Source organism: Podarcis gaigeae (assembly GCF_964106915.1).
Source record: "Podarcis gaigeae genome assembly, chromosome: 2".
Classification (NCBI taxonomy): Eukaryota; Metazoa; Chordata; class Lepidosauria; order Squamata; family Lacertidae; genus Podarcis; species Podarcis gaigeae.
Window position 1 is genome coordinate 50,929,189 of NC_139679.1, and position 23,185 is coordinate 50,952,373.

At 40.5% G+C, this 23,185-nt stretch overlaps 1 protein-coding gene across 12 annotated transcripts in view; it reads left to right on the plus strand.

The window, feature by feature from the left end:
- KCNIP1 (potassium voltage-gated channel interacting protein 1) overlaps positions 1-22,586 on the plus strand; it is a 564,777-nt gene extending 542,191 nt beyond the window's left edge. For 11 of the 12 annotated variants that reach the window (XM_083719857.1, XM_083719858.1, XM_083719849.1 and 8 more), the window contains 7 exons: positions 5,369-5,493; positions 13,117-13,186; positions 14,982-15,052; positions 15,886-15,993; positions 18,159-18,263; positions 18,477-18,539; positions 22,276-22,586. In XM_083719857.1, coding sequence (XP_083575983.1) covers positions 5,369-5,493; positions 13,117-13,186; positions 14,982-15,052; positions 15,886-15,993; positions 18,159-18,263; positions 18,477-18,539; positions 22,276-22,323 — 590 coding nt within the window. In that variant the 3' untranslated portion in view covers positions 22,324-22,586. Of the gene's footprint in view, positions 1-2,957; positions 4,898-5,368; positions 5,494-13,116; positions 13,187-14,981; positions 15,053-15,885; positions 15,994-18,158; positions 18,264-18,476; positions 18,540-22,275 lie in introns of those variants that run through there. The other variant, XM_083719851.1, reaches the window with a different exon arrangement.
- Positions 22,587-23,185: the final 599 nt, after the last annotated feature.

The following is a 23,185-nucleotide window of genomic DNA, read 5'->3' on the forward strand; positions in this document are numbered from 1 at the left end:
AAAGAGAGTATCATGCAACATTACAACATTGAACCAGGTTACCACAAACCATTATAGAGTGATTGTGTGCGTTTTAATCCAAGATTAAATATTGAATTGATAAAAACAAAAAATAAGCATTAAGCAACACTTTTAAGAGATGATAGTTGATGAAACACACCCCACGTTACTTTGACTAGAGAGGACCTGGGTCAGGAGATAATCCTTAATTGCTTTCACCCTGTTCTCCTTCCTGGACCAGTAGCTAACTAATCCGCTTAATCAACATAGGTCTCTCTCTGTCTTCCCACTACCTCAGATGCAACTACTGCCAAATCTACTAAGGTTATAAAGAGGACCTCCTTCAAAGACAAGCCAACTTTCCACAATTCCTATTATGAAATAACACATAACTTTCAACCATTACTAGCCCCTTCTCTCCAAAGCCAAGATCACCTTGCATTGCATCCCTAAGCAAAACTGCAGTGCTCACTAGAGGAACAGCTGAGGATGAGCGTAGGGTAGGAATGAGAAACTGCCTTTTCAGCCATCATCACAGCAGATGAAGCTGGCAATATCAAAACTACAGGTTGGCTGAACACAGGAGAACTAGATGACTTCTGCTCTCCTCTCTTGTCTGTATTCCAATATGTCTGTGCCGGACCACATCAGTGAAATGAATTTCTTTTATTAGGAACTAGTTTTGAAGACTGATCTGGAAATGGTAAGTACTTCTTTACAGCAGCAAAGATTTGTAGTTCAAGTAGTTAGAAAAAGGCAGATAGTTTCCCCTTTCATTGGTATTTCTAACTAAGGCACATTGTTGTTATGTCAAAATCACCATATTCCATTTAAAGAATTATAATGATGCAGATACAGTGGTAACTCTGGTTATGAACACTTCTGGTTATGCATGCTTTGGGTTACGAGCGCCACTAACCTAGAAGTAGCTGCTCCTGATTACGGACTTTGCCCTGGGATCGAGGGGAAATTGTGCACCAGTGGCCCCATTAGCGAAAGCACCTTGGGATAAGAACGGTTGCAGCTTAAGAACGGACCACTGGAATGAATTAAGTTCGTAACTAGAGGTACCACTGTACTGATACCTGAATGGAGAAATGCATTTGGTTTGTTGCAGTCCTGAATAACAATTTTCAACAGTCTGTTTACCTGTTTCCCTCCCCCCCCCCCCACTACCCTGTAATATGAAGGCTATTGATTGTGGCTTGGATCTGGAGAACTGCTGGAAGAAGGGGGTTGCCAGTAGGTGGCTTTCCCACACACCCTTCTCCAGCAACTTTTCACCTCCCCCACAAGACTCTTCCAAGGTTTGCAGAATCCATCAAAATGAGGTGGACACAGGGGGCTGAGGGAATTTTTTGGCAATTACACACCTCATTCATCAGGATCCCCCAACACTCAGGAGAGGTTTTTTCCCCAGAGGGTTTGGAGGGTTACCCAGGGGAGGAGAGAGTATGGGAAAGTCACCTTCCCCCCCTCCCCTTATGCTGGTGCTTCTTTGGATCCAAGCCAGAATGTTTTCTTACTCTATTGTGTAATTTAAAAGGAAAGAGGCACCGACTGAATGGCTATGGTGTCTATGATAACTGTTTCAAGAGAAGGCCTTGATGCCCACAGAATATGCTTTATTGCAAATTAGAATAGCTGGAAGTAACCAGATAAAATTATGTAGAGTCAATTAAGACTTGATTGGGTGCAGGAGGGATTAAAGGGTAGGGAAGCTAGTGTTAATGAAAGCCACTAAAGGGAACAAGAAAGACTTTAATGGCTGTCTCAGGAGTGGACAAGCAAGTATTAAATGAGAGACACTTGAGAGTGTGAAATATCTGAACTACATACTTGTAAAAGATCTAAGTGCAATTAGAAGGAGACAAAAGCTTTGATGGTTTTGCTGATGAGATACAGAAGGTGTGAACATGTTATAAGTGTGAATAAATCAGCAAATACAGCCTATGTTCAGGGTGGATATCTCCTAATGTATTTTCAGTAATAGCCCCTGCCATAATGAAATCCCTGGCTAAACATAAAAGTAGGGGTGCATTATTGTCACCAAAAATAAGATAACCATATAATGTCTCACATGTCTCTGTGCAAGCAGGGGGGCAAGTAGGGAGTGGTAGGGTTGGCCCCCACCAAGGGTGCAGGCCCTGGCTCAGCAAACCCTATCTAGAGAAAGCAGCACTGACTCTACAGGCAAGTCACTGAGAATGCAGTCTATAATGAATGACAATGACTCAAATACCCAATGCATTGTGCTCAGGCCTAAAGCTGCAATGCCTGTGCTGATGAAGGACTATGAACTTATGGGTCATGCCACATCTATACAGCCACACCTAGAATGAGCTGGAAGAACATAATGGTTAGGTAGCAACAACTGCTGCTGTGTATTACGCCACCTACATGGCGTTATATATCCTGTAGCCTAAGTCACCAGCATTGCCTCTTGTGCACTACTTGTGTGACTTATAGGGCTGCGTATAATGTGTTCTGAATATGGTAGCAGACTGAACATTGCACCCTCTTTTTCACTGCTCTTGGACTTCTGGCTCCATGCTTCATCTAGGAAATCAGAACTGACCTATGCTCAGTTCCCTTCTGCAGAATTTCAGCCAAATTCTAATTCCAATGAAATCAACAGGGAGAACAAAGCCATCAAACCTTTTTGTTTGTTTTATTTCATTGTTTTTGCTACTTTCTCTACTGGAAAAGTAAGCTTGTTAACATTTGGTAGCCGGCAAACAGTCAGGTAACTTGTGGGTGGACTCCAGCTAAGGGATTATCCGCAGTTATGGGTGGAACAACTTCCGCACCAGCAACAGATCTTCCCCGTCATCTCATCTGCCAATGCACTATTTACAATACCCCCAAATCTGCTCCGAAGGGTTTGGGTAACACCCCAGAACATAGAACGGATGGGGGGGGGGGGAGTGACAAGGGGAGGAGAGGGAGGGAAAGTTTTGCTGTGACTTAGTTGGATACAACTCATTGTGTCTTGTCGTAATTACGTTACTGTAACACACCCACCCCAACTGCAGGAGCAGTGTCTCCCAAACACATTTATGCATTCTGACCATTGCTAGTGCTGGTAAAACAATCATGAGCACAGCTCCAATATATGGAGCAGAACAAACAGCCACTGCACTCACTGTGTTTTGTTACAGACTCAAAGGGGAACATTCTGCTACATTCTACTTGGGCGACGGAGGGCAGGAACCAAGGCATAAGCACTAGCACAGCACTCTAGTAGCCCTACTCTATCTTCCTTTCCTCCCTCTCACAACCAGCTATTGTGTATATAGGTTCAGGGAAAATGTGTTCCCACTGGTGACTATTGTTCATTATTCTTTATGAGGTCCATTTGCCTCAATCTCTGCAGGTTAATTATCCACATGGGGTAAATCCAACCTCATGACTGGTAGCAGTAACCAGGATGTTTGTTGCTGTTCCTCTTTGGGGTCATAACCTACTTTTCCAGGCAGGTTCCTGCGCCCTTGACAACTGAACAGACATACTGCTAGACAAGAGGTGATGATGTTCCTAACTTTGAGTGGGAGCCACAAGGGACATTTCACCTGTCGGACATTTTTGCTAACTGTTGAGCCACTCCCTAAGGCTGGATTGACTACCTGTAAACCCCACATCTGTGTCTCTCCCCTTCTGGAATTTCCTGCATCCAGACACAGTTAAATAAAGACAATGGGTTTTTGATATGTGTTGTTTCTTTGTCACTAAAGAATCATAGGGAGGGAATCTCTTCTGCCCCCAGCCAACATGATATGATTTTGTTTCAGGACAGAACAAAGGGAAATGGGCAGGGAATTTGATAGGGGCTTTTGGGGACTTGGGACAAATGGTCATTTTTCAGTAATGATTTGTCAGTTTTAAAGAATGGCTTGTTTTTGCCTGTTGCATTTGTTTCCCTCCATTTTCACCAAGAATAGAAAGGAATCCTCTAAATTTGTTTGGCTCACTTTCTTCTAATGGCACAGCAGGCTATGTCAAAACCCCCAGGGGCGCACATGCAAATTTTCCCTGTCTTATTCCTTTCCTCCCTTTTCTTCATAGGCAATATTTCTAGTGGGACACTATTAAATATGAAAATGTTAGAAGGAGAGCAAATGGGATGATTAAAAACAACTGTTCTAGCTCTGAGGAATACCTACAAACCAATTTACCTTGGCAGCAAGAAGAACCGCTGTAGTTGGCAAGACAAGCAGGGTGAAGTAATTCTGTGTGTGCGAGCCTGGGAGAGAGGGAGATCTGGGGTTTTACAATAAAAATAGGCTTGGAGAATTAAACGTTCATGGTCAAAGCAAGGGTCAAGAACCTGTGCCCTGCTCAGATGTTGCTGGATTACATCATCCATGATTATTATCAACCCAAGTCAGGTTATTAACTGGCTGGAGTTGATGGAAACAAACTCACTGAGCCGGCAGAGGGTGCAAGGTCAGAATCACCATTCAAAATTACACGCATACACATTTAGTAATATACACAAGTACAATGACCACTGGTCATTATAATAAATAAAAAGTTGGCAAATAGTGCTTGGAAGGCAGACTTTTCGGTATAGCAGTGTTCTTGTGTTTCATGTACCCTTCACATCAGTGAAAATATATTTTGCACAGCGTACACTACCTCACTCCATTACTTCCTTGCTGCTTCTGTAAGCTGAAAAATATGTATGTACTTTAGACAGGAACTCGGGTGAATCTCCACTGATCTTCCGATGACATCATGTTGGCTGTGTCTTCAACCCTTTAAATTCTTTTGTTGCACAACAAAAGAAAAAGAGTAATTTCCATTCCTGCTCGGTGTAGGCATTGTTCACCCTGATCCTAAACATATTACTTAGAAGCAAGTTGCATCAGTTTCAGTGGTATATACTGCCATGAAGGTATGCTTGGGATCACAGCTTTTGTCTACTATGTTTAAGCATGTCTGGTTTCATGTTACACCTATTGCACTCTGTGATATCACGATTGTTCTAAAATATTACTGCATGCTGTGGAATATTTTCAACTCTGTGTATTGAGGGAAACTATTTTGTCAACAAATTGGAAGCATCTTAAGGTATTATAAAATATCTTTAATGTGTTGGATTGTAACTACCGGATACTTAAGGTTTTTAACTTTTGAGTATAATAATATGTTGTAAAAATACAGGTGAACTTAAAGAGAAATATGAGGTATGGCTTCTGTCAGTTTTGATTTCATTTCTGATGAAACTGGATGAATACAACACTATATTTTATCATTAGTGTTTAATATTATTTTCAAGATTAATTAGTATTACATTTAACTCCTTCCATCACTTATTGAAATCCAAGAGTAGTGCCTGAAATAAAGCTTTCTGTCTTTGTTTTAGATAAAGTTGAAGATGAATTGGAAATGACCACAGTATGTTACCGGCCAGAAGGACTAGAACAACTTGAGGCACAAACCAATTTCACAAAGAAGGAACTTCAAGTGCTTTACAGAGGATTCAAAAACGTAAGAATGCGAAAGCACTGATACTGAAATGATCAGCACTTGAGAATATATACCGGTATATTTTTTGTCTTGGTTACATGAATACTGCATACACATAAATGTGCTTTAGAGCAGGAGGAATAATTTTCTAATGTTTTTCATGACATTATTATTACAGTGGTACCTTGGGTTAAGAACTTAATTCGTTCTGGAGGTCTGTTCTTAACCTGAAACTGTTCTTAACCTGAAATACCACTTTGGCTAATGGGGCCTCCTGCTGCTACTGCGCCGCCGCTGCACGATTTCTGTTCTCATTCTGAAACAAAGTTCTTAATCTGAGGTACTATTTCTGGGCTAGCAGAGTTTGTAACCTGAAGTGTATGTAACCTGAACCGTATGTAACCCGAGGTACCACTGTATTATTATTATTATTATTATTATTATTATTATTATTATTATTATTATTATGTTTAGGGAAGCTTTTAATGTTTAATAGACTATTGTATTTTAATATTCTGTTGGAAGCCACCCAGAGTGGCTGGGGAAACCCAGCCAGATGGGCGGGGTATAAATAATAAATTATTATTAATATTATTATTATAATACCACCCTTTATCCAAGAATCACAGCACATATTCTATACAGATTGCTTAGGTCTATGCCCAACCTTTAAAAGTGCTAAGAGTTTTGCTATACGGGTTGTGGGTTTGCAGCAGCCAGCCAGAAAACCACCTCTTCCAAGCTGCTATTTGTATTGGGTGCAGGAGTAATAGCAGTTTGGGGGCAGAGGCAATTTTCACTGGGACCAGAGAGGAAAGGATTAAACCTCTATCCCGCAATACTGCAGCCTCTTGGACCCCTGCTTTCTAGGCAGGGGACAAACAAGTGAAGTGTGAATGAGCCCTAAGACATTCTCAGAGGAAATATATTAAAACAATGGACTTAAGGTAATTAAGCCCATTATTTTCACTGGATCTATTCTGAGTATGACTTGTCCTGGCTCGCCCTTCCAGGGAAGGCACACACCTAATAGTTAACTCTTTAACAACAAAATAAGCACTTACAGCAGCTCTCACAGTGCTCCGGATACACACGTGCTTCTAGCTTCTAGGCAGTTGTCCACAGGTCTGGGCCCTACAGAGCAATTGCAGCAACAGTGGGACCATGAACTTATACAGCAAATGACTGATTTACATAAAATCTTGCATGCATGGCACCAAATTTGGAAGTTTTGTTTTTTTAAAAAAAAATGTCACTAAAAGGGCAGAACAGGTACAGAACAGAACACTTTCTTCGGGCCCACACAAATATGCACAGAAGCCTGGACTGCAACCCCTGTGCAAACAGAGGATTGCTTGTATACCCTCCCCTGACGGATTGCATGCATGCAATCTAGGACTTCTCCTGCATGGAAGTCGTTGCTGCTCTTCCCTCATCAAGTTCCTCCTGGTTCTAGGAGACAGTGGGGCAGGGGATGGCAGGGATTCACCAGTCCCCCTCACCTGATCAGCCTCTTCCTCCACCTGCAGCCCCCCTATTCATCCCTGAAAGCTCTACCCCTTCTTCTTCTCCCTGCCCTGGCTCCTGCTTCATGGGTGGCACTGGACCCCATAAATCCCTGTCCCCCTCTCCAGTCCCCTTGCCTCCAACACACACTCATCAGAGCCCTGCCAGTCTCGGACATTGCTATCTAATCACATATCTGCCTTAGCACAGAACTATTGAGAACTGAACTGTCGGAAATGAATTAATATAACCAGAGACTGAAAACAAAAGACCAGCTCTTTCATATACCACTTTTATTTGATGAGAAGTAGATTGAGTTGGGGTCATCATGTGACTGATTCACACATCCAGATCCTGATTTTTCTTACAGTAAGGATTTGTTTTGCCATGCTTCATTTTCCAAAGCTTTGCAGTGGCAAGGTAATCCAGATCTTAATACATGGTAAACCAATAACATACCCACTCCCACCAAAGTAGTAATTCAAATAATATAAACCTCAAATGTGTTACCAAAATGATTTGATTGCTGGAGCAAAAATGGGCACTGATAAAATTGGTATTTTTTGAGAATACATTTCTCTCTAGTTTTTATGTCGCATACAGTGCCTCTTCTCTTTGTGTCTTGCTGCAAAATTAACAATCTGATTGAAAGGGTCATGTACTGCAGGAATTATTACTGGGCCTGTTATCTTTAATAGGTCAACAGCATTCATATATGAAAAGATCAGAGTACATTAATAGATATCTCTTTGAGAGATGGAAGTCCCTTTAAAATGCTCTATCGTGTGCCTTTCCACTATTGAATTGCTGAATTGAATTCAAGGCCATGGGACTTAAATGATACATGCACTGCGCAATGCCTCTAACTTTGGATAAACTAAATCAGTCATCTGACATGGGGCTGGAGGGACACAAAGTATAGAAGCAAAGGAAAACCTAAAACCCTATACTTCCATTAATTAAAAAGAAAGATCAGAAAAACTTCACAGTATCTGCCATTTATTCAATACTCAATACCCTCCTAGCCATAAAGCTTAGTGACTGACCTCTTGTCTCACAAACTACTGTTGTGAATAAAAAACGAGAAGGTGATGAGGCATCATGCATGCCCCCTTGAGCTCCTTGGAAATAAGGTGGGATATATATATGGCAAAGTAAAATAAGCAAATCAAGACATGTGTAGGTGGTGCTTCAAGCAGCTCACGGTCATAGTTTTGGCTGGAAAGGAAAGGGAGAGAAAATTGTAATAAGATGTGAAGGGGTAGATATATACCTAGTTTGACTTTTTATCATGTAGCAGAACGCTGCTAAAAAAAAATTGGTGTGCACTTTAATGGAGATCTGCAGATAAGCCAAGAAAGCCATGCAGTGTAATTCTGCTTTGTTTTGTTTTAAAATTCATGGTCTGTGTGGGACCAGCCAAGGGCCACATAGTAAAAAACAGTTCATTCAAGGAAAACACCGATTGCTGAGGCCAGCGAACAGGCTCCACTCCAAAAATCGAAATTGGTGAAAGAGAGAATAAGCACATTAAGAGGAGAGTATGCAAGTCTTTCATTTTTTTATTCTCTTGCAATACAATTTCTTGATAAAGGGTTACACACAGGGTTATCAGCATCTGGGACAGGGTGTCAAACAAATAATGACTAAGACAAAACAAACCCTTGGTCTGGGTTTTCAAAAAATGCCAATACATAGTTTAAAAAAAACTAAGACTTGTGAACAAGTAACAAACTATAGCTTTTGGTCATGGTTGGTAGCAAATAAAGCATAATTATGTTCTAGGCAGGGCTCACACATAGTGCTAAACTAAAGTTAATAAGCCTTAGTTTGTTGTTGTTTAGTCGTTTAGTCATGTCCGACTCTTCGTGACCCCATGGACCAGAGCACGCCAGGCACTTCTGTCTTCCACTGCCTCCCGCAGTTTAGTCAAACTCATGCTGGTAGCCTCGAGAACACCATCCAACCATCTCGTCCTCTGTCGTCCCCTTCTCCTTGTGCCCTCCATCTTTCCCAACATCAGGGTCTTTTCCAGGGAGTCTTCTCTTCTCATGAGGTGGCCAAAGTATTGGAGCCTCAGCTTCACGATCTGTCATTCCAGTGAGCACTCAGGGCTGATTTCCTTCAGAATGGAGAGGTTTGATCTTCTTGCAGTCCATGGGACTCTCAAGAGTCTCCTCCAGCACCTTAATTCAAAAGCATCAATTCTTCGGCGATCAGCCTTCTTTATGGTCCAGCTCTCACTTCCATACATAACTACTGGGAAAACCATAGCTTTTACTATACGGACCTTTGTTGGCAAGTGACCCTTCATGGATCACTGCCTTGCCGTGGCGAAGGGGCTTGAATAACTCAGAGAAGCTATGAACTATGCCGAGCAGGGCACCCAAGGTGAACAGGTCATAGTGGAGAGTTTGGACCAAACGTGATCCACCTGGAGGAGGAACCGGCAAGCCACTCCAGTATCCCTGCCAAGAAAACTCCATGGACAAAGACAACCTTAGTTTAATAAACCATAATTTTACATCGTGTGCGAACCAGGCCACTTCTTCCTCCACACTTCTCATGCGATCCCTTGTACAAAGTGCATGAACAACAAAGAATGGCAATTTCCAAGTAAATACTACTGCGTTTGAATCAGGCATAGGTAAGAGTGAATTGGTAAGAGGAACTGGCTTCAAGTTGTTGAGTCCATTGAAATAAATGGGAGGTATCCAGTGGCCATTAGTTATTTCACAATAAAAGGCAAAATAAAGAGGGGCATGTTTTCATTATAAGCTTTGATATCCCAATTCCGTGAATGCTTAAACTATGGAATGATGGAAGAGTACTGGAACACCCTAATTATTTTTTGTGTTTACATTTTTTAAAAAAGTTATATTAATGCATTGTGTGTTAACCAGACAGAAGATTCATCAAAGTCTTCATAAGCAAGTCTTAAATAGCTATGCAGCCTCCAGTAGAAATCAAACTAAGGGGCATACCTGCTTCGTTTCACAAGAAATAAGCCTGGCAAGTCAGCCATATTAAGTTATTCTCCCCTACTAATGAGGTCTCTTGAGCATTATTGGGTCTTATGAGACAAAATTGTGATCATTTTAGGTACAAATAAATTGGAATTAGCAGATGCATCTGAAAGCAGTCCAGTCACAGAAAGCTGAAACTAGATGATCAATGACCAGATTGCCTTTTTATACTGTTCCAGAAGGTTTTGTTCAAAATATTGCCAGAGATCATAGTGAACTATAAAAAATGATTTTAAAAATGATGTAGGGAAAACATCAAACATTTTAGTTGTGTATGCATGACAGTGATACTATCATATCAGGAATGTTCTGGACCATGGGATAAATTCAATGTAGTGCTATGGCAATTTTTAGCTTGCCATATGGAACAATACCACCTCTCCTCTTTCTGGGGAATCTCCTGACACCACCACCCCGAGTCAATTTCGGGTGCTGCTGCTGCTGCTGGGAGCAGATAGAAGAAAGCCCTGTTGCACTAGCAGAAGTTATTTCATGGGCTTCTGCTAGTGTCGCTAGTTAGTTGAAACCTGTCCTACATTTCCAACATCCCTGGTCATTGTCCAGGTGGCCTGGGGCCGATGAGAGTTCAAGTCCAAAACGTGTGGAGGGTGCCACATTGGCTACCCCTGCTGTAGGGCCTCTAGTGGCAAATATTCCTATAAAGTCTGTTGAACCAGCAAAATTTGGGAGGAGCCAGATCTCATTAATTTAATTAATCAATTAACCAGATCTAATTAATATTCTCATAACAAGTGAGAATATTAATTAGAACTTGGTAGAACAACTTCAAGCTGCAGACTGTGACAAGTTAACAGATCAGCATCTATCTTTGTTCCATAATGGCTGGCGCACACACGTGCGCACGCGCACACACACACACACGGTTTCTGGGCTATCAATACAAAGGAAAGATGAGTGGGTCACTTAGGCTACAGTCGTATGCTCACTTATCTAGGGCTGAGTCCGATTGAATTACTTCTGATTTTGCTATCAATACTGACATTCTTTTTTCCTGTATCGGAGGGGCAAACACATGGCTCACAGTTCCATAATTAACTGAAAGCTTTTTTGGGGGGCGTAGCCAGTGTCGAAGCCTCTATCCTTGTGGATGGGGGAGGTCTAAGTGACCCGATTCTGACCAGGCCTGCAATTGAGGCAAATGATTGTCTCCCTATCCATCATGCTAGATCAGGATCGACCCCTGTGTTGTCTGTCTGTCAAACCTCTCCCTCCAACTCTGCATATATGGGTAGATCTATATGACTAATATTGGGGTTTAATTTCACCCCAGATTCTGAATGGCTAAGTTCTTTTATTTTTATATGTTGGTTCATATATGATGAACCAATGATGTCACAAAATAAATATTAATAATAAATAATAATAAATTTTATTTATATCCCGCCCTCCCCAGCTGAAGCCAGGCTCAGGGCAGCTAACAACAATCAAATAATCCAACATATTCTCTCCTGTTTCTGTTCTGAAAAGTATTTGTTGATTTATTCTGGTTAAGTGTGTCCTTAAGTCTCCCAGGAAAAACCAATGGGACTTAATGGTGCTTAGCTTTAGTGGGATTGGGCTCATTGTCTGCTTGTTCAAAAGCCTCTCTTTCACTCCTCAGCGCTTCAATTTTTACTATTGTTATTGTCAGCACTTGTGGTGCCTCCAAGTGAGGGATTAACTTTAATTCTCATTCATTCTTTTCATTCCCTTCTATTTAAGCATCTTTTGCCCTAAAGATATTTAAATATCTGAAAGATAAAATGCTGCTTTTGAATGCTGCTCCCTAGATATTCAGGCTTCAAAATGTTCCCTATATATTCAGGCTTATAATAATAATAAAAGTTTTCTTTGACTGCATTAGAGCTCATCCACCTGGATGTAGTAGCAATGGAATAAGGATAGTATAAAAGAAATGCAAAGAGAAATGATAAACGAAAATACTCAGGTTTCATTGGTGGTACTGTTGGTTAGGGCAGGACTTTGGAGCAGAAGCCCAGGCCCACTCAGCGGAATAAGCAGAAGTGTAAGCAAGGCTGGCTTACTTCAGTTTAAAGTGCAGTACTATGCATTACCATCTAATGAGGTGGATCCTTGTAAGACCATTAAATCCACATCTAACAATAACATTGAATCAGTGGTTAATTCTGGCACGTATATGTGGTACTTTATCCTGAGTCAGTGAGACTGATTGCATTGTGGCACTGAAAGCCCAGCCATACAGCATTCTCCCTAGCATTCCATCTAGAGAACTCAATAAACTGGGCTGTAGTTAATATTGGCACGCCAATAAGAGAAGAAAAAACAAGTCACTTTGCTAAATCAGACCAAGTCCCACCTAGTTCAGCATTTTGGTTCTAGCAGCAAGTAAAAGAGCATAAAGGTGACAGTAACCACCTGTTGACTGCACCCAGAATCCTGTTAACAGAGGCATGGAGGTAATTTGGGAGACATCAAAATGTGCATTCCAGGAGTAGCCAATGTAATGCCCTCCAGATGTTGTTGAACTGCAACTTCCATCATCCTTGACCATTTGCCATGCTGAAAGGAGTTGACGGGAGCTAACATAAGAATGTAAAAAAACTAATCTAGTCGAGAGTTCTGTTCTCAGAGTTGTCTGACAATATCTGGAGAGAACTGCATTGGCTACCCCTGGTATATTCAGACAGCCCAACTTGCCTTGATTCTTGTAGTTTTCATTTGATGGAAATCAAATTGAAGTTTGTTGCCTGAGGTGGGGGGGGGGGTCAAACTCACAGCAGTCTCTACAATCTTGTGTTTCATGGACAAATTAATTTTTTTCATCTTCTCCAGATGAAAATCTCCAGATATTTTCATCTGCTCCAGATATGTGCAGTAGAGTGAATTATGTAATGAACCCCCTTCCACTTAATTTTTTAGTGTCTGGTAACTACAAGAGTAATTGCTTATTGATAGAAGGCAGGGGACAGGACTGATTGAAAGTACCACAAGAGATTGCTTGGGTGCTAGCATATATCCTGTACAGAACGTGCACAGAGGTACAGTATAAGGATATGAATGCTGTGTCTGGGAACAGGCAGAATTGCAAATGAAATCTTAACTGTTTTTTACTCATTTTTTTCTCCAATAGGAATGTCCTAGTGGAGCAGTTAATGAAGAGACTTTCAAACAGATCTATGCACAGTTTTTCCCACATGGGGGTGAGTGGAGAGCATTCCATCTATGAAGTGTAGCTCAAATTTCAGAAATGATGAGTCACACAAAAATGATGCACATCAGCTTAAGAAAACTGATCTCCCTATAGAGGGTTTGGAATGCAGGGCTGACAGGCACCTCCAGTACATTAAAGTATTGAACCAAAACTGACTCCGCATGTGATTTTAAAATTCTCATGATATGGTTGTTGTATAATTTTGAATATCATTTTGGATAATGTCAGAATACTTGCATGTATGACTGCAGTTTGCATATGCTTATAAAAATAATTTAATTAGAATTAGAAGTGTCTATCTCAGTGATTTTTGGAGAGGATAGTTGTAAAGGGTTTGTGAATAGTTTTGTGAGCCTTGATTGGCTATGGTCAGCCATATGCATTGGAAACATTGTTCGAGTCTCTCTCAAATTGGCTTCATATTCTGTTTAGTGACTGAAACATAAACAAAGAGCCAATTCTGGCTAGATATCTGATCTCTAACTGGCTGGCATTGTATCACCCTGCTTGTGGTTAACGCTTAGCTGGAATGAAATATTCAACGCAGCAATAGAGAAATTAAAATAATAATTTATTTGTCGGACAAATAAATGAGAGGCACAGTGGTATATGGTTACCAAGCTCTGGCCTGGGCTCCTGCCATTATGGCCAGCACTTATATTCCCTCAGCCCATACCCCTTGCTCCTCCTTTGGCTGCCTCTGTCCAATCAGCCTGGTTGAAATTCCCATTGGCTGTTTGCTAGAACCAATCATAAAAGATACACCCATTTCCTATTACCTTTTATGGGAGACAGAGAGAGCTATATTTTCCTGTATTTATAAATGGCAAACAAGTAGCCATTAACCTCGACAAGGCACCTTAATTACCAGATCACCTTTGGCCCTTCTTGCCCTATTCCCTGCAAAACAGATGGCTAATGGTTCTAATTTTATCTTTTGTTCACCTTTTCACACACCATCTATGAAAGAGCTCCTTCTTTGCAGGTCTTTAAGCAGAGGCTGACAACCATATGTCAGGAGTGCTCTGATGGCGTTTCCTGTCTGGCAGGGGTTTGGATTCTATGGCCCTTGTGGTCTCTTCCAACTATTACTTTCTAAATCCTTTGCATAATTACATTTAAGCCAATATATTTAATACATTAACATATATAGCTTTTTTATAAGCAAAGACGTTTTCACAGTAAGAAAAAACTTAAAAACATTTTCTTCAGAGAGAAGCCCCGCTTTCCCTAGCCAGCTGCTGTTTCCATTAGCCCTTGCCGTTTGCCCTGTGGCTCAAGTTTAATGTGAGGCTTAATTGCAGCTTAATTGTATTCTGCAATTTGTATGGTCAGTGTGACCTTTTGTTTCCAGCCTTTTTATGACCGCAATAAACCAGAGGGCCTCTCTGGCCAAGAGGATGAACATCTGCCAAAATCTTAGCCAGCCTAGTTCCTGCCTGGCATGAAACATTTGTGAATTTGAGCTCATTTTTAAGATACAACCTTGATCAAAATATAAGCCTTGATTAAAATATAGGATTTGATCAAATGCCTCAGCATTACTAGGGAAATAATGAAATAGTGTGTGGGGGAAAGATAGCAGAAGGAGCAGCAAAGGGAGAAGAGGCTGTGAACAGTAGTGAGCAGGTATGAGAAAGGTAGGATTTAAGAGGTTGGGTGTGTCCCCTCTCAATTCACTACTTTCAAGTTGAAAAATTAACCAGGAGAACATTCAGCTCAGCTGTACATATGCTTATTTAAATTTCTTTAACAATGTATCCTCTTACTGTGTTTTATTTCAGATGCTAGTACGTATGCCCATTATCTCTTTAATGCATTTGATACAGCACAGAATGGATCTGTGAAATTTGAGGTAATGGAATAATAGTTTGTTCTGATTATTACTGTCTATCATCTTACTGGACATCATAGTTTCCAAACCTTTTCTTTTCCATGTCTCTGAAGAAAAGTGTTGTAGGCCTGGCAGCTTGTACTTAATGTAACCAACAGAAATTGATCCAGTACATGTTGTCTTCTCATTCTTGATACAGCTCTTCCCCATGCAAGCCCCATGGAAGTGAAAAGGTTGGCACCAAAGATATGGGGTAATATGGTTGAAAGATTCCTGGAAGCAAAATTTAGGTTGCTAGGTAGCATGTTGAAAGCCAGAACCTAGAAGGTAGCTTTCTCTATCACAAATTTGTAGTTTCAATGTGTCGATGAGACAGTGTCAGGGAGCAGGTTTTGGATTTGTTAGGCAATGGGGGAAATCTGGGATAAGCTGGGCCTATGCAAAAAGGACAGACTCCACTTGAACCAGAATGAAACCAGACTGTTGGTGCTTAAAATATAAAGGTAGCAGGACAACTTTTAAACATATTGTTGGGGGAAAGCGGACAGGAGCTGAGAAGAGTCTACTTTGGAACAAAACTATTCCCTCGAATGAAGATGAAGAAAAATGATTAAAATGTATGTGGGGGAGGTATGGAACTAGGCACTGGGACTTGGCTGGTAGGCAGAATCATCAAGTCACATCGCTGTATCCTTAGGATTAATGAAGGGATGGTTAATGGTGTAAATAAATGTTATTGTAGAGAAGGGAATGTTATAATAAGGCAACATATTATAAGACACACACTTCTATACAGAGACTTGGAGAAAACTTTCTGCCCCAATTAAAATATATTTGTATTCTTCTGTCAAAAGGATTTTGTGATGGCACTATCCATTCTGTTGAGAGGAACAGTTCACGAAAAGCTACGATGGACATTTAATCTGTATGACATAAATAAAGATGGCTATATAAACAAGGAGGTGAGTCAGTGGCACCTATTCAGCTTTTTAAAGGAAATGAAAATGGAGGGTTGGAAAATGCTGTTCAGCTGCTCATCTTAAAACATACGTATTTTTCATGCTATAAGACACACCAGACCACAAGATGCACCTAGTTTTTGGAGGAGGAAAACAAGAAAAAAAATATTCTGAATCTCAAAAGCCAGAACAGCAAGAGGGATCGCTGCACAGTGAAAGCAGCAATTCCTCTTGCTGTTCTGGCTTCTGGGATAGCTGCGCAGCCTGCATTTGCCCCATAAGACGCACACACATTTCCCCTTACTTTTTAGGAGAGAAAAAGTGAGCCTTATAGAGCAAAAAATACAGTAATTCAACCTTGGCACGACAGACTGAAAACACCCCAGCCCAGGTCAGCATGTGCTGCCTATTCAACTATTGCTGGCTCTGAGCCAAAGCCAACTCACACTCATACATCTTATTTAAAGGAAAAAATAATTATGAGTTGGCTTTTGATACATGTTAAATAATAGGTATTTGCTATGATTTTATTATTTTTTTAAAAATCTACCTGGACCCTCACCCTAGACCCCAGGAGTTACAACAAATTCAATTATAATATATAACTCTCTAGGTAAAACTAAAGCACTTTAATTTTGGTTGAATCTCAAAGAGAACACATCTATATGACATTAGCAAACTAACAGGAGGAATAAGAAAACAGGAAGTAATGCAATTGTTGGACATACCGTGCCAGAGACAAGACTTTGAGAGAACAAAATGTCTGACTTAGATCTCGCCAACCAGTTTCCTTGGAAGAAGATGAAAGCAGGGAACAAGTTCACAACACATTTGTGGCCACAGTAATAATGAGTCTCACAGATAAATTAACAGCACATGGAACACCATATGCCAACTTGGCCATTTTAGTCCTTAACGACTTCGCCGATTTCATGGCAACAACCTCCCTCAATATGTTCAACAAATTACATGAACTAATTATCTCTTTTGAGCCACAAGCTGTGCCAGGAAGTGTTTGTGTTTCTTTGAAATAGAACAGTCTAAGGTTCATAAGGCTTGCTACATACATCAAAGAAGCCAGATACCTTAGTTGAATTTGATCATGGTGATGAATGAGACATCAGCAATCTGCAAGAGCAGCCTAGAAAATTGTGTTTCCTTTACAAAATCAGTCAAAGCCAGACCCCTCTACTCAAATGCTAGTGTAGATTCTTGCTTAATGTATGTAATATACTGCATTCAAATCGAACTATTCAAGAGATTATCTACCCATCTCTATTTAAACAATAGAAACAAACAATTACAATCAGATTCAGGTAGGTAGTCATGTTGGTCTGACGCAGTCAAAATAATAAAAAAAACAAATGGTCCAGTAGCACCCTATAGACCAACTCTACTGGACCATTTTTATTTTTATTTCAATTACAATCAGATTCAAGGAGGTGCACAGTCATGGCCACCATAGTAGCTAATGGTAAAATGCGTGAAGATAATTTGGTAAATTAAGCCAGCTTGTCTTTAGTATTACATTAGAAAAGACTGGTGGAAAAGCACACTTTACGGTCATTAAAAAGTAATGTGTGTATACAAGAAACTGCATAGATTGATAGATAGATAGATAGATAGATAGATAGATAGATAGATGATAGATAGATAGATAGATAGATAGATAGATAGATAGATAGATAAGCAGTCAGGGAGAGGGGTGTTCATTAGCCTAATTTCACTTTATACAGAGGTCCACAATTGGAAACTACTTTTTTAAAGCTATTGAAACTCTCAGATATATTCACCAGGTCTACCTTGATGTAGAAGCAGATGGCATTTGCAGAGCAAATTTGCTCCCAGGTTAATAATAATAAAAATCCATAGAATGCATAGTTACCAAGCATAATTTTTTCCTTGAGGGTGATTAAGGAGTAAATGTGGAAAACTCTGTGTATTTTAGATTTCAGAATATGTTATATTCATAGGTATTTAGATCTAAAGCACAGCAACACTATTCCTTTGTGTGTGGGCTTTCAAAAAAAACACACAGAATAAGGGTGATGCCCACAAACTAGCTGCATTCTCTTTGTTGAAGGTTAATACTAGAAATGTTAGTGAGTCAACTCATTGCCAGAGCCCTGTTTGATGTCTCCCTTGTGCTTTGATTGTCACAATTCCAGGAAATGATGGATATAGTAAAGGCAATTTATGATATGATGGGCAAATACACCTACCCAGTGCTGAAAGATGATGCTCCAAGGCAGCACGTAGAAGTTTTTTTCCAGGTAAATTTCCATTTGTTAGTGCACATATATCTCCCTTATGTTTGAACTCATACCTAATATATTTTCAGTCATTTTGTGTCTGGGCAGTGGAATCTGTTTAAATCTGCAAAACCACATAAATGTATATGAATCCTATCAGTGCTATATTATACTGCACTTTGTAAATGCAGTAGTGCTATGAACTCAAAGAGTTTGTATTTTTCTGTATTGCAGAAAATGGATAAAAATAAGGATGGTGTCGTTACCCTGGATGAGTTTATTGAGTCATGTCAGGAGGTAAGACTTCCTTTCATAGTAAATCTAACCAAGAGATTGTCTCATGCCAGAAAGCACAGATTTCAATTCACCCAAAAGCTGAGAGCTTCAGGACATCGGGTTTCGATTGGGCCATTATGGCTGAACTTCCTTATGAAGTTCAGGATTCTTTGCTGCACTTCACCACTGGTAGAAAGAACAGGGAAGACACAGTGCACATATTGCATACAATGGGGCTGCACATACAGTTGCAGTTTGGAGGTAAAGGGATTGTGTACATGTGCACAGAGAACGCCATATATCTGTATTATCCGGATATGTCCAAGTCATGTTCTGAACTGTCTGTGCAACTGAGCAATCTTGTGCATACTTAGAAAAAGGTCTAGTGGGATTTATCCCCTTGTGGGTGTATTTATTATTTCACACTAAGAGTAGCAAGACTCTCTTACTCATTCTGTAGACCTTCATTTATTGCACACGTTCTCCATGTGTTATGATGATATACAGGTAGAGATTGAGATAGCTATAGCTATATATTTACTAACCTAGAAGTGAGAAACAATTCCCCAAATTTCCATCTCTCTGCTCATCTGAAATCACAATTTCCAGATGATTCCTGAAAGCAGTAGCTGCTGCATTTTAGTTTCTATATGAAGAAAAGACGGCAACCATGGCAAAACTAAAAGTTGGTGGAAAGTTCCAATGCAAGACAAGGCATGATACCTTATACTCTCAAAAATGGAAATGGTGTGAGTGGAATTGCCTCAGCATTCCTGAGGCCTCCTCCACAATTAGCCTGTCCCATGCCTAGAAAGCCCTAAGTGTAACCTGAAACCTGCACAACACTCATGAGAACACTAATCTAACTGAGTCTGTAACTGTTTTCTTTCAACATTCTATCTCAACCATTTATGGCTTTTGACACCAGGCTTTACCCACCCTGCACTTCACTGAATTCTTTGCTCAGTGAAGAATTATGCAGAACCTGAAGGCTTGTTCACACACACTGTGACGTTTTGATTAGTGCTAGTAAAGAGGTTGCTATGGATTTTGAACAGTTCTGTACGGAAGCTACTCATGCAAAGTACAGCAAATCAATCGGAACCCCAGTGTTTGACCCCAAAATGGTTTTAAAATAGGTATACGTTGGAACTAGTGGCAGCTGCCTAGATATCTTCTGTATTGAAGATTGTATTTGTGCAAACTGGGGGGTGAACTACAATCATAGAATCATAGAGTTGGAAGAGACCACAAGGGCCATCAAGTCCAACCCCCTGCCAAGCAGGAAACACCATCAGAGCACTCCTGACATATGGTTGTCAAGCCTCTGCTTAAAGACCTCCAAAGAAGGAGACTCCACCACACTCCTTGGCAGTAAATTCCACTGTCGAATAGCTCTTACTGTCAGGAAGTTCTTCCTAATGTTTAGGTGGAATCTTCTTTCTTGTAGTTTGGATCCATTGCTCTGTGTCCGCTTCTCTGGAGCAGCAGAAAACAACCTTTCTCCCTCCTCTATGTGACATCCTTTTATATATTTGAACATGGCCTTGATCATATCACCCCTTAACCTCCTCTTCTCCAGGCTAAACATGCCCAGCTCCCTTAGCCGTTCCTCATAAGGCATCGTTTCCAGGCCTTTGACCATTTTGGTTGCCCTCCTCTGGACACGTTCCAGTTTGTCAGTGTCCTTCTTGAAATGTGGTGCCCAGAACTGGACACAGTACTCCAGGTGAGGTCTGACCAGAGCAGAATACAGTGGCACTATTACTTCCCTTGATCTAGATGCTATACTCCTATTGATGCAGCCCAGAATTGCATTGGCTTTTTTAGCTGCCGCGTCACACTGTTGGCTCATGTCAAGTTTGTGGTCAACCAAGACTCATAGATCCTTTTCACATGTACTGCTCTCAAGCCAGGTGTCACCCATCTTGTATTTGTGCCTCTCATTTTTTTTGCCCAAGTGCAATACTTTACATTTCTCCCTGTTAAAATTCATCTTGTTTGTTTTGGCCCAGTTCTCTAATCTGTCAAGGTCGTTTTGAAGTGTGATCCTGTCCTCTGGGGTGTTAGCCACCCCTCCCAGTAGAAAAAGTAGCTTATGTGGTTCTTATGTCTCTGAAATTTTGAAAATATAAGTATTTTTGTAAGCTCAAGATAAACGTGAAATAAACACAAGGCTTTAAGAAAGAGGATTAAAATTAGACATCTGGAATACCATCCAGCTCCACTGAAACTAATTGACTTTAGTGGAATATTGATTGCTCCCCTGCTCCCCTGTTCTTTAATTCAACATTACACATAGATGTAATGGGAAGCGCCACAGGGAAGGTAAACTATAGGAGGGCCATATCTCAGTGGTACAGCATCTGCTTTGCATGCAAAAGGTCCCTAGTTCAATCCCCGGCATTTCCAGGTAGACCAGGGAATGTCCACTGCCTAAAACGCTAGAGAGCCACTGAGACCCACTCCATACTCTGCAGTTAGTTTGCTTGTGGATTCTATTTTATATTACTATATTGATTGGATATGCATATTTGGATCACCATGGTCACAGTAGGTTAATGTCATTTGGAACAATACAGCATAATAATATGCTTATTAATTAAGAAGTCTTCAGTAGGAGAGAAGGTACCTCATCTTGGAAAGGGAATGAGAGCAGTCAATCCTAATTGACTCCTTATGTACTAATGAAGTCTCTCACAGGTCAAAGCAAAGTTCTCATGCTGGCATTTGCATCTGCATTGCAGCCCAAGTTGTTTATAGTGTATCACAGTCCAGAAGCAGGGCCTTGCCTTGAATGAAAAAAAAAAACAGATGGCTGGCAGTATATAGCACTGGGCGATATGCAAGTTTGTATAAAATAGGAGAAAATGCATAGCATTCAGAGCTATTTCATATGGAAATTGGTTTTGGCCATAGACACTGGTACATTTGCACTCATTTAAACATGTTTTTATTATTTTCCAGGGACTTAACTATGCATTTACAGTACAAGGCCATTTCCATTTTTGTTACCTCTCTCTCTCTCTCTGGCCTAAACTTCAGTTGAATCCTTGGGGTGGGGAGGCATTCCCAAGTCACTAGAATGGTATTCCACAGTCCCATCTCTCTCCACCCAGGCAAGCAAGGGGCTTTATTACAGTTCAAAAGAACATTCCATCCAAGCCAAAGAACTGCAGTGGTGTGTAGTCAGATGTGTGGCCTAAGGGGAGGTGTTGGCTGGAGAGAATCCTGAGGATCATACAGGGAGGGCTGGAGAGCCATATTTGCTCTCTCTCCCCCCCAACTTGAGGTTCCTCACCCTGGTATATAATATATATTTAAATGTAAAGGCAGCAACTTCAAGTCAAGCAATGGCACAGGTCTATACATAGATTTTAGTCCAACAAACTGATTCATATATATTTACAGTAAGTATATGAAATGGGAAATGGCATTTAGCTTATAGTTTGATGAAATGAACTTGCTTAATTGCAAATGATGATTTACATGATTTGCACAACTATCCCAAATTTGCATAGAATCTCCAGTTGACACTTTAGATTCTATGCAAATTTGGGATAGTTGTGCAACCTCAAGGCTTACTGCCTTGTTCCATTGCTGCTTGCAGGCCACAACATGGACTCGTCCATAGTCAACTTAAGGTTTATTTATGGATCTTCGGGGGGAAATCCATCTCTACCGGTCCTCCAGGCCTGGCAGAGCTGTTTGTGTATGCAATATAAATATGCATGGTTTATTTTCTCATTGCTTCCAGGATGACAATATCATGAGATCCTTACAGCTTTTTGAAAATGTCATGTAACAGCAGCTGAAGAACAGCATAGGAATCTGAGACTTTATATGTAATGAGACCCTGAAGAAAATGAGTCAAGATTTTTCTCCCTGCCACCTTTTTTGATGAAAGCTTTTTACTACTTGGACATACTCAGCATGCAAGGATTTTATATGCCATCGCAAACTGAGCTGTGTCTCTGAATGCAACAAACTCCATCTCGCCTCCCTCAAGAGACACTGATTAGAATTTATTTCATTTGGAAGCATGCTAATAAAACCTGACCAGAGAGACCTGCTGCTTAAAGTTTAATGAATTATTGAAGTTTAAAAGATTAAAACAATATTCAAGTTTCTGTTAGCTAATCACAAAAGTTCTGCTGCTTTTGCTCTAGCAAGCTGGATTGCATATGGTACCACAGCATCAATAGCTTGCTATACATCTGTTGTAAGCAGAAACTCTTTGTATCATCACAGGACAAACAGTTGTGCTTATATTTTGCTTTGACAGTGAGATATGCGCTAGAAAAACTCATGCTAGTTTTGCAAATGGACACAAATCTAACATGGTAAATGGCCAGCAAGATTAATTTAGGTCCTGTCTAGATGATCACTTTGTAGTCAACAAAAGCAAAGGAAATGCTTCCTGTTCAGAGACAGATACTGCATTTCCCCAGAACTTAAAAAGGCAACAGACTGCTGCTAGGGAAATGATTTATTTTCCCCACTGGCAAAGCTGTTGTAAGCTGGAGGGCTTTCAGCAGTTGGCTATTTCCTGGTGTCCATGGTATCAATAATAAAAAGTGGTGCAACTCCATCCTCACCACATAGCCATTTGATATTGCAACTTTAACACCAATGCTCTGTCTGCAAAGAGGGCACTCGCTGAGAGC